Source organism: Bos javanicus, chromosome 2 (genome assembly GCF_032452875.1).
Source record: "Bos javanicus breed banteng chromosome 2, ARS-OSU_banteng_1.0, whole genome shotgun sequence".
Lineage (NCBI taxonomy): Eukaryota > Metazoa > Chordata > Mammalia > Artiodactyla > Bovidae > Bos > Bos javanicus.
The window spans coordinates 9,081,608-9,097,838 of record NC_083869.1 but is presented as its reverse complement, the minus strand read 5'-3'; the positions used below and the strand labels follow the sequence as shown (position 1 = coordinate 9,097,838).

Here is a 16,231-nt window from a genome sequence, read left to right as displayed (position 1 = left end):
CACCTCATGCAAAGAGTTGACTCATTGGAAAAGACTCTGATGCTGGGAGAGATTGGGGGCAGGAGGAGAAGGGGACGACAGAGGATGAGATGGCTGGATGGCATCACGGACTCGATGGACATGAGTCTGAGTGAACTCTGGGAGTTGGTGATGGACGGGGAGGCCTGGCGTGCTGCGATTCATGGGGTCGCAAAGAGTTGGACACAACTGAGTGACTGAACTGAACTGAACTGAATGATGCCTAGATAATGTCTTAAATCAAAAGTGCCATTAAAATTCCCCAAAGTAATTCATATTGAAGGTTCTTAAGAAGGCACAAGTTTCCCAAAACAGAAATTATGATACAATCTCTAGACTCGCTGATTTTGAACCCATGAAAGATAATCATTTAGTTCATATGTTATTTGCTGTACTTTGAATTGTGATGCACTGTGGGCTAAAAGCTGGTGTTCCAGTTAAAAAGGAACCTAACTTCCAGTTATCTAATACTTTTTCGATTTGAATTATTTTGATGTGCCATTACTGTAGTCGGTTCTGGATCATGTTCCAAGATAATTGTTTAAGAAGATGAAGGAGGGGAGAAGGAGTAGGAGGAGTAGGGGGTAGGAAGAAGGAGAGCAGGGGAAAGAAGAGAGTAAGAGAGAGACAATGAGAGTGACGGTAGTGATGATACAATAAAGCACACTTACTGTTCACACTACATTCTGTAATCACTGCTGGTGATCATATTTATGAAGACCATGTTAATGTATAAGATAATGTATGCATGTTTTAGAATTTACTTTCCTATCAATTTAAAAAATCACAGCTAATGGACAGAATTAAGAAATTAGAAGAGGAGGGTAAAATGGGAATTTAGGATTAACAGATAACACTATTATACATAACAGAACAATAAGGTCCTACTGTATAGCATAGGGAACTGTGTTCAGTATTTTGTAATAACCTCTAGTGGGAAAAAATCTGAAAAGAATATATGTGTGTATATTGATGTTGTTCAGTCGCTCAGTTGTATTCAACTCTTTGAGACCCCATCCCATGGACTGCAGCATGTCAGGTATCCCTGTCCTTAATGGTGAGGGATGGTGTGTGTATATATAAGTATGCATCTCCTGGAGATGGTGAGAGATGGTGTGTGTGTGTGTGTGTGTGTATACATATGTATATATTTGGGCTTCCCTGGCAGCTCAGCTGGTAAAGAATCTGCCAGCAATGCAGGAAATCCCAGTTTGATTCCTGAGTCAGGAAGATCTCCTGGAGAAGAGATAGACTGCCCACTCCAGTATTCTTGGGCTTCCCTGGTGCTCAGACAGTAAAGAATCTGCCTGCAATGTGGGAGACCTGAATTCAAACCCTGGGTCGAATCTGAGTGAGTAAGCACAGCACAGAATACGTATATATATTGTATATATACATGCATACATATATACAGGCTTCCTAAAGCGGGTGTTAGTGGTAAAGAAACTGCGTGCCAATGCAGGAGACAGACATAAGAGACAAGTTTGGATCCCTGGATCGGGAAGATCCCCTGAAGGAGGGCATTGCAACCCACTCTAGCATTGCCTGGAGAATCCCATGGACAGGGGAGCCTGGCGGGCTACAGTTCATAGTGTCACAAAGAATCAGACATGACTGAAGTGACTTAACACACATTGCCATATGTATATATAAACACATACACACACACTGACACATGTATGTACATATAACTGAATCACTTTGCTGTATACCTGAAACACTGTAAATCAACTATATTTCTATTAAAAAATAAATTGGAACTGACTCTCCCTCCAGCTCGCAAAAGAAAAAACTGCAAGTAAAATTCAAAGCAGAATTTAACTATTTTAAAGATTATCCCCCCAACACCAGGAAAATTAACCTAACCACAAATATTGAAATTATTATTTTTAATAGTATATATTAAAAGTCATTGTTATTTTTTGCACATAATACAGTTCTTACAATGTACTATGTATGCTGATAGTAAAATTGACCAAGAAGTTGAAAATTTAATTGGGCAGACCTCTAATATTTCACAGTTTCCAAAGCAAATACAGATAGGTTTGCATATTGGTTTTGGTTCCTTTCTTACTGCATGACAAGTTAAGCTTCAGAGAGTTCATCAATCTCCTTTCTCTATATTTTAGAAAGTCAAGACAAAGTCAATATATTTCAAATTATTTTAAATATAAATTTATTTTAAATATTATAAATCATCTATATTTCATGTATTTTATCAGCACATGACATAAACATGGATATGATACTGCATTCACCAAAGATAATCAGTAAATTAAAAAAAGATTTTCATGTACTTACTTGAAATAAAAGAATATGCCAAGTGAGATAAGCAGTGATGCAATAGATAATACATGTCCAATTATAGTCAGGTAAAACAAATTCAGTGCAGTCTGTAATTTGTATGAATAAAAAATTAATTAATGCTAATATCAATGCTATACTTCTACATGTGTATAAGCCCCAAATCAATAAAATAACATCTGTTTTTAAAAACATGTGATCTGATAACCTAAGCCTTTAGCAAGCAAGCCAGTAAGTATTTGAATACATCTTGAATGAAGAATATCTATAAAAACTTATCAGGTGATACCAAAATTTATAAATTGCTATTTTTATTTAAGACATTAGAAGTCATATTAAACATATGAAGAAATAAATTTATTGATCTAGGTTTATAAAATGTAAAACCAGCGTTTTAAATTTTGGAAGACACTGACAATTTTCACTCCATCAGTTTTGCACCTTAAATTGATGATTTGTTTGTTTAATTTGAATGCCAGGTAAGGCTTCTTTCCCAACTAGGTTTCTTTTTTCCATTTGACAAACTTGATACTCCAAAACAAATCTCAATATAATAATGTATAGGGGCCTCTGATCTGTACAAATAAATTATTTTTCTTGGTTTTAACTTTATCTCTTTGATTTTTGTCTTTATTGTAACTTACCATTTTAATGTGTATTTATATATATATGTTCAAACCCTTCTCTGAATAAATAAAGAGTACATGATTTATAATGAGAGCTGGCAATTATCAAATGCTTACCATAGGCTTGTTAGTTTTCTAAATATTTTCCTTGTATTTAGTCAATTCCTATGAAAACCTTGAGGATGGGCTCACTATCCTCATTTTAGACAGGAAGGGACTGAGGCAGATGTTCTAGTTTGCCCAGGGTCACAGTGGATAAAGAGCAGAAACAGGAAGTGAGAAACCAGAACTGTTTTAATCACTGTGACAAACTGCCTCCACACACACACGTGTGCAGATATGTGCAGGCACTCTGTATCGAAACCGTATTGTTGTGACGAACTGTGCTAACCTTGACTTTAATGTATGATGGATGTTAAAAGTGAGAATGCCAGTGAGGGTGACCTAACAGCCAGTCAGGATGAAAGTCTTTGGCTGGGATGGATAGGTCTTATTAAATCCCCCTGGGCTTGTTCTTGTCTCTTGAGCACAATTCCTGAGTGTAACTATAGGAGTTCCACCACAGATGAACATTTCTTTTTTCTTACTTTTAAACTATGTTTACTTTGGAAAATTCTAAACTACAGTACTGAGACATTGACTTGTAAATAGACATCTACTTAGCTGGATTGCTTCTTCAGTGTAATGACTAAATCTATAATTATTATTATTTTTTTTAATGAAAAGGCTTTACAGTGAAATGAATGAACACTAGCTAAATTTTCTCCGATATTGTATCAGTAACTAACTTTTACAGTAGATAGTGTAAATTCAGTTTGAATTTATAATTATTACGTACCTTAACTTTCTCATGTGTGTTAACATTACATTGGGTGTAATTTGTCCATGTTCTGTTGCTTGCTGGATGTCTAAACCAGTTTCCATCTTGGTCACAGATTTTGGTAACTTTTTCTTTAAAATTGAAAAGGAAATAGTAATTTAGTTAAATGAGGGTTTATTAAATAGATGTCAAAGAGATTTGTATATACATTTCTGCTCTTACCTGAAGGATCAAAATCTTGAAAGTAATCGGGGCAGTGCTGCATTGACTCCGTGCCCGCAGCGACGTCGTTCCAGCACAGCCACCCATCCCAGGTTCTGTTACAGTAAATGCCTTCAGGAGAAAGCAAACATCAGGCTTACTAACCTCCCTCTAGTTATACAGAAACCCCTGAAGTCCTCATGGTTGACCCACACTAACAGGGAATACAGACTGTCTACTGAAAATGAAGACATCATATAAAATCTTTATAACAAGTACTTGGATTATTCACAAAGTAGTTATTAGAATAACTAATTGTTAAATTTAGAAATATCTAAACAAATATATGTTTAGCTTTAATTCTCATTCTCAAAGGTAGCTATTTATCTAATAAATTACATGGCCTTTGCTGGTTTTCCTTAACCATGAAGTATGGGTTAATTCGTGTCCCTATTTTTGAAATTCAAAAATTTGGGAAATTGGAAACGTGTTTTATTTTAGAAACTGTGTTCTTAGGGCAAGTTATAGTATTTTTTGAGGTGCACAAATGAACATTCCAATATTTCCTATTTTACCACATTAACCCTGACACACACTTATTTAGAGTCCTTCACCAAATTCTAACTCTTATTTTCCTTCCTTTTCTTTTCAAATGAAATAAAAGTGTTTAATCTCACATTCTTTTCTTACCTACATTAAGAACAAGAACCTCTTACATGAAAAAAAGTTTAAAGGCATAGAGAAATAAAATGACTAAAACTTTATAAAGTTATATAACAGTCTGTAATCAAAGACGGTAATTTTTTGCCATAAGCACACATAGATAGAAACTTGAATGTTGCATGAACTGTTTATTATTATTAACAGATCTGCATAGCAATCTCAGAATCAATCTAGGCCTCACAGAAGTAGAAAACATTCTATCGGCCTGAAATCTAAATATTTCTAATTAAAAATAAAACTCATATAGTCTGTTTTCCCTCCTGTGATTTTCAAACTCTTTATTTAAATAGCTTGCATCCACATTATTACCAAACAAAATGCATTTTGAGGCCTGTCAGAGAAAATTTTCCTGATCCCATTTTAGAAAGCACTTTAGACAAGTCCTTACAGAGCTCCAAAAGATTCCACAACACTGACTACATGATAGAAAGGTCTAGAATTTTCCCAGCTGTGTTATATGGCATTTGAGTGAGACATGAAAAAGTTTTCCATTAAAAAAGTTTTTGTGGTCAAATAGATTTGGAAAACACAAAGTTAAACACATTTCTTTACTATAGGATTTTTTACAGTATTTAAAATTACAGAGGACGTTATGAATCTCCAAGAGGAAGATTTATTATGTAGTGATCCTGAACTTTATCACAAAATTATTTGATTATAAAACCCTCATAAATATATTCCTATTATTAAGAAATTAGATTTGAAGCTAGCTTGCACACATATCTAGATCATTTGGAAGGCATTAATTCAAAAATTTAAAGCTAATAACACTTAGACTTTAATGGAATAAAGTGAGAGGCCAGATCGGTTAGCACAGAATTTGTATACAGATTTTAACTATTTGATAATTCAGTTCCTACTGAACTAATATCAGATAGTTTGTCATTGTCTGACATATTTTAGAGATACTGGATATATATTGTAATAAAAATATTTGGACAGATATATCAAATTGCTTCAATATATATCGGTTAGATTAAGATTCCAAGAGTTGATCAATACAGACAAATTGTTTATTTTCTCTTTCTCACAAGCAAGTTAATTTTGACACTTACAAATATTAACAGTAATGTACTTTTAACATATCATGTATATAACAAGCATGTTTTATACTATAAATATTTTCTCCCCAAATTAAATTATTTGTTTCTACTGATTTAAAAATATCTAAAGTCTACGTTTTTCTTTGTTTCATTATGAGTTTTGCATTTTATATTTTAAAGATAATCCTGTCTTTAAGGTTGCCAGATAAAAAACATAGTGTTTTCGTGCTTTGGGTTTTGTTTTTGGTTTTGCTAAATTTGGCAACTCTACTTGTTGCCAGAATTAAGAATTACAGCATATATGTGACACTTAGTAGGCCTTCAATAAATCTTTCAAAAATACCTTAAAAATACCTAATGGAAACAGAAATTCATGGATTTCATTAGCTTTGCTACCAAATGTACTATACATAGTATGTGTTATGCAAAAAATTGTCATTTTACTAAGCTCCTATCAAGAAGTTTGTGAAAAAAAGAAATATAGAGCACATAAACTGAAGATCAACTCTCATTGATTTAATTCAAGACTTATTTTTTATTTTAAATATCTTTATACTATATAAAAATACTAAAAATATCCCTGTCGCATATATTTTTATTAGAATTTTTAAAAAGAGGTAAGATACATTGGGGCTTCCCTGGTGGCTCAGATGGTAAAGGGTCTGCCTGCAATGCGGGAGACCCGGGTTTGATCCCTGGGTCGGGAAGATCCCCTGGAGATGGAAATGGCAACCCACTCCAATACTCTTGCCTGGAGAATTCCATGGATGGAGGAGCCTGGTAGGCTACAGTCCATGGGGTTGCAGAGTCGGACACGACTGAGCGACTTCACTCACTCACTTAAGATAAATTACATAATAAGATGTTCTTCACAAATAATTAAAACTGCATATATACTAGAAATACTAGCAACTAACCCATTTTTAAGAAGGAAACTAAGAGACCTGCAATGATGTAATGGGGTAGTTTTCTTATAATCTATATCAAATGCATTTAAAATTAGTCATGTTTACCTTCTGTTTGTTGAACAGGGTCTTGCATAATTTTTTGGTAACATTCATATTGAGCCGTCATGATTTTATTTCTAGTAACACCCAGCTGAATTAAGTCATCGGGGTTCTCTTCTTCGGATTCTGCTATAACAAGAATCTAAGGAATTAAAGAAAATAAAATTTCAGAATTGTGAGAATGTTAGAGACAGTCTGTCACAGTGAAAAATATAAGTACATCGATGTGCTGCATGATCAACAGGCTCTGGGGGGCACTTCCTGACTTTCAGTGTTTGCCGGTTTCCACGTTGTAAATATCCCCACCTCGTCCAATATCCAACCACCACCAAGAGCTGCCAGTGGCATCACTGGGAAGTACAGTCCAGTGTTCCCCCTCAGAGCCTGTAGGGGCCGGCTCCAGGCCAGCTTTCTGGAATGCAGACAGCTCTATTCAAACTCCACCTCTACTTTTTAACCTGGCAATGTAGAAAAGATATTTAACCTCCACCCCACCACACAATCCCACCAAAACCTCTGCTTTCTTATTGTAAAATGGGTTAAAATAGTATCAAGATAACAAAGGGGAAGTATCTGGCACATGGTAAATACTCAAGCTTGTTGCCATTTTTATATTTACATTTTGATAAAATAATGCAAGTTCACTTATGCTGCTGGTTAATAGAGTTTTAATTGTATGCACATCAATAAATGTTTTAGATAAGGTCTATATTTATATTCTTCCACTTTAGTAGCATTATTTTAAGCTTCACTTACACTTTAATTTCTACATGACTTTTTTCCTTGTTTCATAGCATGAAGCCTATATACACCTCTCTTCAACTTTATTTCTTCTTCGCTTTTGCATTATTCCTATTTTCCATAAACAGTTATCTTTCTATTCCTGTGTTGATTCCTTATTCTTAATTTTCTTACTGCTGTTCTCTAGCAATAAGTTGAATTTAATTTAAATGTAAAATAAATAGTAACAGTCCCTCAGTGTGTGACACCACTCTAGTTTCCCATCACCTCACCACCATTCAACATTAACTTTTTCATTCTTAGATTGGCTTTAATTTCTTAACAAAGATTTATGCAGTTGTTGTGCTGCACGTATTAAAAATGGAAATTTACAACATCAAGGAAAAATATTTTTCTCCTGTTCTCAGTTTTTATAATTGCATAAAACCAATAGCATTTTTATTTTTACTTTAAAAGCCAGATATGCATGTTGTCTGAATGAATTCAAGAGAAACGGTCACAATTCCTTAAATTACAACAATCAGGTTGGTAATCTCTTACAGAATTACCTGCAGGGAACCAGCTTTGGCCCGTGCAGCTCATTGGCAGGCTCAGTTGAGGCTGGGAGCCAGAGAAACAGGAGTCCTGTTTCTTGAATTCTAGTCTATTTACCTAAGATAACATCTGAGAAGCCTAGAATTTGGACTGCTCTTAGACTTGAGAATGTTTTTAAATACAAATGCTAACAGGAATGTAGTCGTGCTTTTTTCCCATTTAAGTTTTCTATATTTTTCTTGAGTCTCTTTGCTTGACTCTTCCTGGGGTTTACTTGGAAACACCACAGGAAAATTATTTGCTGGCACAGAGTTAGACGAGATTGTATCTCTCAGTTTCTCATACATATGATAAGAGTATTTGTTGTTGTTGTAGTAAGAGTATAGTCACTGCTTTAATAAGGGAGAAAAAATGGGAACAAAATACTTCTGTAAACAAAAATAACATTAACTGTATAAAGCATACAGCCCCTCTAGTACAGCAATTGCTTTTTGGTCATCCTCAGTCTACCCTCCACTTCCAGCCCCACCTCCCCTGCATATACATGCAGAGGCTTGCAGGAGAGCACATACTCACATACACATCTGCCCCAACTTAGCCTCAATGCCTGTCAGAAAGCGGACATTTAATACTGATTTGAATGAATGGATGAGGAAATTAATTTAAAACATAGTGATTGGTTCCAAAATGCTTTTCGGTCAATACAAGTCAATCAGTTGGCAGAATGGGAAGAAAATCAACAGGCTGGAATTGCTTTTTTAACATAGCTAACTCAGAGTCAGCAGGTCTGATTGAAAATATTTCATCTATTATGTATGACTGGGCTATACAGCCATTCCATTTTTTTTTAAAACTCTGGTAATTACTTTCTTCTGGTCTGCACTGCTGTATCTCTCATACTTCCTCACTTTGATACCACCCCTCCCAACGCAACATAATACTGGGGTGCCTGTTACAGGACTAAAAGCCTAAAAAGGTACACTGGAAGAAAATGAATTATTGCTGTGTTGATTAGATATAAAAGAGTACTTTATTTACGCATCAAATAACTATATGTATGTAATTTTGTGTTATTAACCTTTATCAATGATGGGTATATTAGAAGTTAAAACAGAAATAATCATAGGAAGGGGGATACATTTGAGAAATTTATGCTTACCATGAAAAAAGGCAAGAGGAACAGAGAAGACAGGAAAAACTTTTTCTCCATCATTAAAGCCAAAATGAAATATGCTATATATATAAATCAAACTGCAATAGAAAATAAAAAATATAATTCAGCAATATATATGAAATAAATATACATGGCTCTTAATAGGAATTTATTTTAAACCTCATGATAAAGAAACAACAAAAAATAAAAACTACACGATAATTTTGCTTTAAGGATTTGATTAACAGTTTTATGAATTACAAATATTATAAGCGTCATAGTTTAAAGCACTAAAAGCTAAATTAAATACGTTTTAATTTAATTTAGTTAGCTTTTCAAGCAGGAAAGCCTCTCACAGATGTAATTTTAAATAATCAGAAATCATCTTTTTGTTTGTTTGTTTCTGTCAAACATCAACATGATTCAGCCATAGGTGTACATATGTCCCCTCCCTCACGAACGGTGGTTCCATTCCACCCCTCTAGGTTGTTACAGAGCCCAGGTTTGAGTTCCCTGTGTCATACAGCAAATTCCCACTGGTAATCTACTTTATATATCCTTAAATTTACCAAAATTTGGATAAAAAAATTAGAATAAAATGATAAAAAGTATCAGAGTAAAGTCTCATAAGACATAAAAGCACAACTTTTGATAGCATAGTTTACTATTAAAGCTTATTTCCAATAAGTATTAATCTTATTTTTAATTTTATGACTCTTTAACAATTTAAAGGAAAAACTGAATTTGGGCCCATTCCTTGAAAGCTAGCATCCATAAGTCATAAAAAATGGACTTTTACTTTAACAGAAATTCCTCTTCACTCCAGGATTCACTTTTTATAATAAAAATAGTTCCCTAACCCATCTATATTATTAAAATAAGTTTAAAGGATATGGACAATAGCAAATAAAAGTATTTCTGTCAAGTGTTTGTAATGTTGGATATAGATCCCTGCTAACTTCTTAATTCTAAGAGGCAAACATTGCAGGAATAAAGTGTATGGCACTTACTCTCCAAAAGTTCCATCACCAATCTACTCTGGTAGCATTTTTATGAAATATAAATGACCATGGTTTATCATAAAATATATTTATTTAGCTGAATTAAAAACATTTTTCAAAGGAGATAAAAACTAATCAATACATATTTGCCAGTGAACTATGAACTTAGATTTAATTTCATTAGGAAATGTGATTTCTATTACAGGGCAAATGTTAGAATAAGAATTATAAAAATCTTTTCTTCATTTTACTTATCATTTGTATTATTGCATGCGATGAGAGTGCACCATTAACAAGCACACAGAATTCATGCCACTGCTTGACCTCATCAATGACTTACCTAAAAGAAACTTTTCTTTATATTGTAGCAATCTTCCAAATAATGTTTTCTTTTCAGTCAGCTACACTGGGCTTTTAGGATTAGCTGATCTTAAAAAAATACAATGAAAAAACAAAGTATTACATTAATTTTAGATTTAAAAAATCATGTTGTAATAGAAAGAAAACAATGAATCAAAGTTTTTGCAATTTAATGATTAATGAGTTGATATTTTAGTTTTTATTACATTGTACCATGAGAAAAATCTAATTTTCTGATACTTACAATCACAATTGTCTCCAGACTCAAATCACATTTTCTCTTGGATCGTATTCAAAATTGTCTTGAAGAATGTCTTAAATCTGGAGGTCATGACCTGAAATATTGATATAATAATTGTATTTCAATGAACAAAATAATTTCCATGATAAATTAAAATTTTCAAAGAAAATGCCACTAGTAAGATGATATTTTTATTCAGCTTCTCTGATTTTTAAAAATCTTTTGCTTACAATATTTGAGTTTTGTCACAAATATTTGTTGTTTTCCATTATATGGAGAAGTTTATGTCTATTTTCATTTATCCAGGATGGTTGAAACACTGAGCAATTGACTATTTTACTTAAGTAAATATCAAAAAACTAGAATACAATAAAAGAATTTTCAAATTAAACTGTTTTTTAAACTTCCTTTGAATAATTTGAGCTTTCCTGGTAGCTCAGATGATAAAGAATCCATCTGTAATGTGGGAGACCTGGTTTGATCCCCGGGTTGGGAAGATCCCCTGGAGAAGAGAACGGCTACCCATTTTATCTAATATTTATTGGAATGTGTTAGTCTTGGTTATTTAAATCTAATTCCCTAGCTGATGTGGTTCCTCACAGACAGAAACCACATTGATCTTTCTTTTCTTTGTGTCTGGAATAAATGAAAAAAATGAAGAAATAAAGTACTTTAGGAGCTTAAGCTTACAATCCAGAACACTAGTTGTAACTATTAGTGAATTATCATTTCTTTTATTAGAAGACTGTAAGTAGTGTTTGAATCTATACTGACACTGAAAATTGAGGGGAAACTTCAGCATGTTTACTTTTTTACAAAATTAAAGTCCTTTATTCCATCTTTGAGTTCAGTGGTTGGTTGGGTATTTGGATTGAATAAACAGTAGTTTATCGTACTATCTTTGGAAGTCATAAAGCTTAAGCCAAATTTAAAACATTAGTAGCCCACATTTTTTCCGTATTAAATATGTATAAAATACAAAGTTGCAAAGGAAAATGTAAAAGAATATTATTTTATTTGGAAATCAGATTTTTATGAAACAATGCTTTGATGATTTACACAATGCAGGATTAAATTATCCTCAATGCATACTTGGGCTCAAAAATTGAAGGAAAAGTTGTCTCAAAAAACATGTTTGAAGTTTTCCTATATCCAACATATTTGAAAAACATTTCATGCAACACTAGCAGCTATTTTTGTTGCTAAGCTAATGGGTTTCAAAATCAGAGTTCCAAATAATATCTTAGTGAAATATCTCTTAGTGTTCAAAGGATCATTCTGGCACCAATAATTAAGATGAGTTTATTCAACTCACAAAATATTGATTAGTGCAAGTAATTACACTTTTATAGCTTTCTTACTTCACCCTATTGCCTAGAGATTTGGAAAGTGGGTTACTAGGAACAAGATTATATTCTACACTGTATATATTTGTAGCATTCCTAATCAAGGGATCAGGTTTATGATCCCTGGTTTTATCAAACTTTGAAGCAGCAAGTTTGGGTGGCAGTTTCTAAACAACATGGTGGATACTTACTTGTACTCTTTAGATCTGGTAATGTCTATTTCTTTGGAAGGAATGATGCTAAAGCTGAAACTCCAGTACTTTGGCCACCTCATGCGAAGAGTTGACTCATTGGAAAAGACTCTGATGCTGGGAGGGATTGGGGGCAGGAGGAGAAGGGGACGACAGAGGATGAGATGGCTGGATGGCATCACTGACTCGATGGACGTGAGTCTGAGTGAACTCTGGGAGTTGGTGATGGACGGGGAGGCCTGGCGTGCTGCGATTCATGGGGTCGCAAACAGTCAGACACGACTGAGCGACTGAACTGAACTGAATGTCTATTTCATGCAGTGATCCAATTTGCTTGAATCATCTACCCTACAAAGGATTTATCAAATTTCCTTCCTGGCAGACATATGGCATGAAAATGCTAGTGATGGAAGAATCACCCCTTTTACCAAGATTCTTACATCTTACATCAATTCTTACATCAATAATGTAAGAATCATGACTAGGCATACAAATAATGCCACTGCAGATACATCTGAAGGTCAGTTTAGGTTAAGCCTCATATTTATGAGTATAATGACACGATTATTGTCAGAAGTATGCTTAACTGTATGCCTCAGCTTACAATTAATCATACTTAACCAAGTCACTGGTTCTTTGTAGACAGCTTCTCATATGGTCATTTAGCAAGCATTTCTCTCCTCTATGTTTAGCTTATTCCAGATTTATCTTTCCTGAAGTTCACATTATATTAATTAATCAAAGATGTTAAGTAAATCATTGTAAATTTCTCATACCTAGTTAAATTATTTATTGACAATTGAGTTTCATGTTGCTTGCCGAAATATAGTAGGTCCCATTCAATTTTGAAGAGATATCAGTCATGTCCTACTCTTTGCAACCCCATGGACAGTAGCCTACTAGGCTCTGCTGTCCATGGGATTCTCCAGGCAAGAATACTGGAGTGGGCTGCCATTTCCTTCTCCAGGGGATCTTCCCAACCTAGGGATCAAACCCGGGTGTTCTGAATTGCAGACAGACGCTTTACCGTCTGAGCCACCAGGGAAGCCCAGTAGATAATTAAAGGAGGTCAAATTACATGACTAATTCTGCCAGGGGATTTTTCCTAGTGAGCTCAGGTTTGTTTAACAGGAAAAGCGCTGCTTCAAAACTGAGAAAGCTCAAATTTAAACTCATAAGTGAATTTCTAATCACAGTGGTACTGGTAGTAGTTACTGCTGGTCTAGTCTCACAGATCCTAAAAATACTATTATCACATCTCAAAATTAAAATAGAAGATTTGGTTTTACTATTAGAAATAAAATAACTTTCTTTACTGTATACATGAAATAAAAAATAGTTTATAAATAATCTACAAGCTTCTTGCTCAAAGAATCACCAAAATAAAATTTAAATGACATATTTCATCACAGAAAGAACTTTGACTTAAGAACTCAAATAACTTTTGAAATATAGCTTCCTAATCACTCATTGCTTTGTGTAGCATCTTCTGGGTTCATTTCTTAAAATTGCAGTAGATCAGCAACACAAGGCAGTTCTCCCTTTTTTTAACAGTTTTGCATTTCCAAATCCACAAAATTTAACCAATCTTCTTGGCTTGATCAGTTTTTAAAAAATCTTTTATTCTACCTAAACATAATAAATCAGTGTGACTTAATCATTTACCAGAACACAAAAACATAAATCCAGTGCCTTTCAAAATTGCTTCTTATTTTCCCAAATTTTTATTATACATGTACACACTTCTCATAAATTTTTCTTAGTAAAAATTCTTATTTTTAGTTGACCCATCTAACCCTAATATTAAAAGTGTATGTTCACTCCAAAATTAAGACAAAAGACCAACTTTAATCTTCTACTCCATTTCCAAAATATCTTGGATTGTCACAGGCCCTAAGCCATGTTCTTTGCTCCATTTATTTATCTAGTTACTATAAAACTGGCTAACAGAAGCATTTCCCACAAATATCTAATTTGCCATTAAGTATCCCGAATCTTTGTGTGAGCAAAGTGAGGCTGTTTCCTATCCAAGTACTTTCCTTTATAGCATATTAAACAAGCTTCATTTTTCCTGATTCAAAACAAGGGAAAAGCACTCTTCACTCCCAATATCCTACATGTCTATGGCAAATGTCAACTTCTTTCTCTCATTCACACTATATGGAACAGATTGTGCCACTAGAAAAGTGTTCAAGTACAAGATCCTGGTTACTTTTTATTATCTTCTCACTGCTTATTTTTTGGCAAAACCTAAGTCTTTGTGCTAGAATGATTCCTGCTAATTACCATCTTTACTTGCACTAGAGTCTTTGAGAAAGAAATGCCCTTATTTCCCCACCCCCATCCTGACCTGGACTGTTCCTAACACTTTCAATATGTGAAGCAGTAAGAAAATTAAAATATAAAGTGACGTCTCTTTCTTGAAGATCTGTTACTGGAATGTAAGAAACTCAAATTATTAAGCCTTTGAATGAACAAGTAACAAATCATTGTTGTAACATACACCAGGGTTCCACCGAGTGTGGGTTAATGGATCACCTGTATCAGAATCACCCCCAGAACTTGCTGAACACATTAGAATGTCTAGGCCCCAGAACAGAAACTCTGAATCAGAACCTTCAGAAGAACTTGGGAGTACTTTTTGTAAGCACCCGAGGAAATTCTTGGCCTGCTAAATTTTGGGAAGCACAATACAAACACATCATCCTCATTTGGCCGTGCTGAAACCTGGACACACTTATATTCCTCTGTCTCTAGGTGCTGGCCAGACTATTTTAAAAGTGCTATTAAGTATAAATCAAGCAAAATATTCTGCAGTGTTCCCAGGCACAATTACTACCTCAGAACTTCCAGAGCAAGTTATTCAAATACATATGTTTAATATATATATTTGACATTTCATGTAATATAATTATTACTCTATACTGTTCATGCTTCTGGATTGTGAGTACATGAAGAATAGGACATGCACCATATTTGTTAGGTAGTTAGGATAGGAAAACGGAGTCCAAAATAGCAAAGGCTAAAAGACAAAGAAGGGAAAAGCCCATGAAAATAGAATAAAGGAATGTCCGAGGACCAGAGTAAGGACCTCAGGTGAAGCGAACAGCCTTCTGATTAGCTTAATTTACGTAGGGCAGGCTCAAGGGGAGGAGACAAAAACATATAAAGAGAGGAGCCAAAATTGAACTGGGGGCTTCTCTTCTCTTCCCGTCTTTTGGGCCAGCCCACCCTCATGCCTCAAGGATGTATTTTCCTTTGCTTTCTAAATAAAACTGAGCTATAACAGTGGTCTATCCATCACTTCAAATTTTTGCTGCAGTGACACAGAACCAAGGAAATTACTCCCCAGACATGTTCATCCCTGTGACTTCAAACCCTAGCAAAGTGGGGTAGAAAGTGGGTACACAGTATGTTTTGAGTAGGTTATTTACAAAATGAATTCAATCGAGTTGAAGAAATCTGGTGTTGTAGGATGTTCTCAGCTGTCTCAAACGTATTATAATTTTCTGACACCTTTAAAAAGTCATTGCCCGGATTGTACTCCAAGAGATTCAGGTTCAGTGCCTCTTGATTTTGGCCAAGGGATAAGCTTTTTATCAAGTTTCCTAGGTGATGCAGAAATATGCAACTAGAGTTGAGAACCAGTGGTACAGACAGAATCCTGTGGTAGGCAGAATAACAAGCCGCCAAAGATTCCCATACATAGTCCCCAGAATCTGTGATTTTAAGGTAATGGACCTTAAAATAGAAAGATTATCCTATATTTTCATGAATTATCCTGGTAGGCCTAAACTAAGCCCTTCAAATAGAAGGGGAACATTGACAAGTCCGTCAGAGCAGTGCAGCAGAAGGAAGGAAGCAGAAGAAAATAGCAACAAAAAGGAGTTGATCCACTGTTGCTGGCTATGCCATGCAGGAG

The 16,231-nt window shown here is 34.4% G+C and overlaps 1 protein-coding gene and 1 long non-coding RNA gene across 3 annotated transcripts in view; one reads left to right on the top strand and one right to left on the bottom strand.

Moving 5' to 3' along the window:
• CALCRL (calcitonin receptor like receptor) overlaps positions 1–16,231 on the bottom strand; it is a 124,457-nt gene that overhangs the window by 38,489 nt on the left and 69,737 nt on the right. For both annotated transcript variants that reach the window (XM_061433327.1, XM_061433318.1), the window contains 7 exons: positions 10,776–10,866; positions 10,512–10,600; positions 9,177–9,268; positions 6,749–6,884; positions 3,991–4,101; positions 3,787–3,899; positions 2,320–2,411 (listed from right to left, as the gene is read on the bottom strand). In XM_061433327.1, the coding sequence (XP_061289311.1) occupies positions 2,320–2,411; positions 3,787–3,899; positions 3,991–4,101; positions 6,749–6,884; positions 9,177–9,230 (506 nt within the window). In that variant the 5' untranslated portion in view covers positions 9,231–9,268; positions 10,512–10,600; positions 10,776–10,866. The remainder of the gene's footprint in view (positions 1–2,319; positions 2,412–3,786; positions 3,900–3,990; positions 4,102–6,748; positions 6,885–9,176; positions 9,269–10,511; positions 10,601–10,775; positions 10,867–16,231) is intronic.
• LOC133257454 (uncharacterized) overlaps positions 1–16,231 on the top strand; it is a 97,736-nt gene that overhangs the window by 79,420 nt on the left and 2,085 nt on the right. The gene's annotated exons all lie outside the window — the stretch shown is intronic.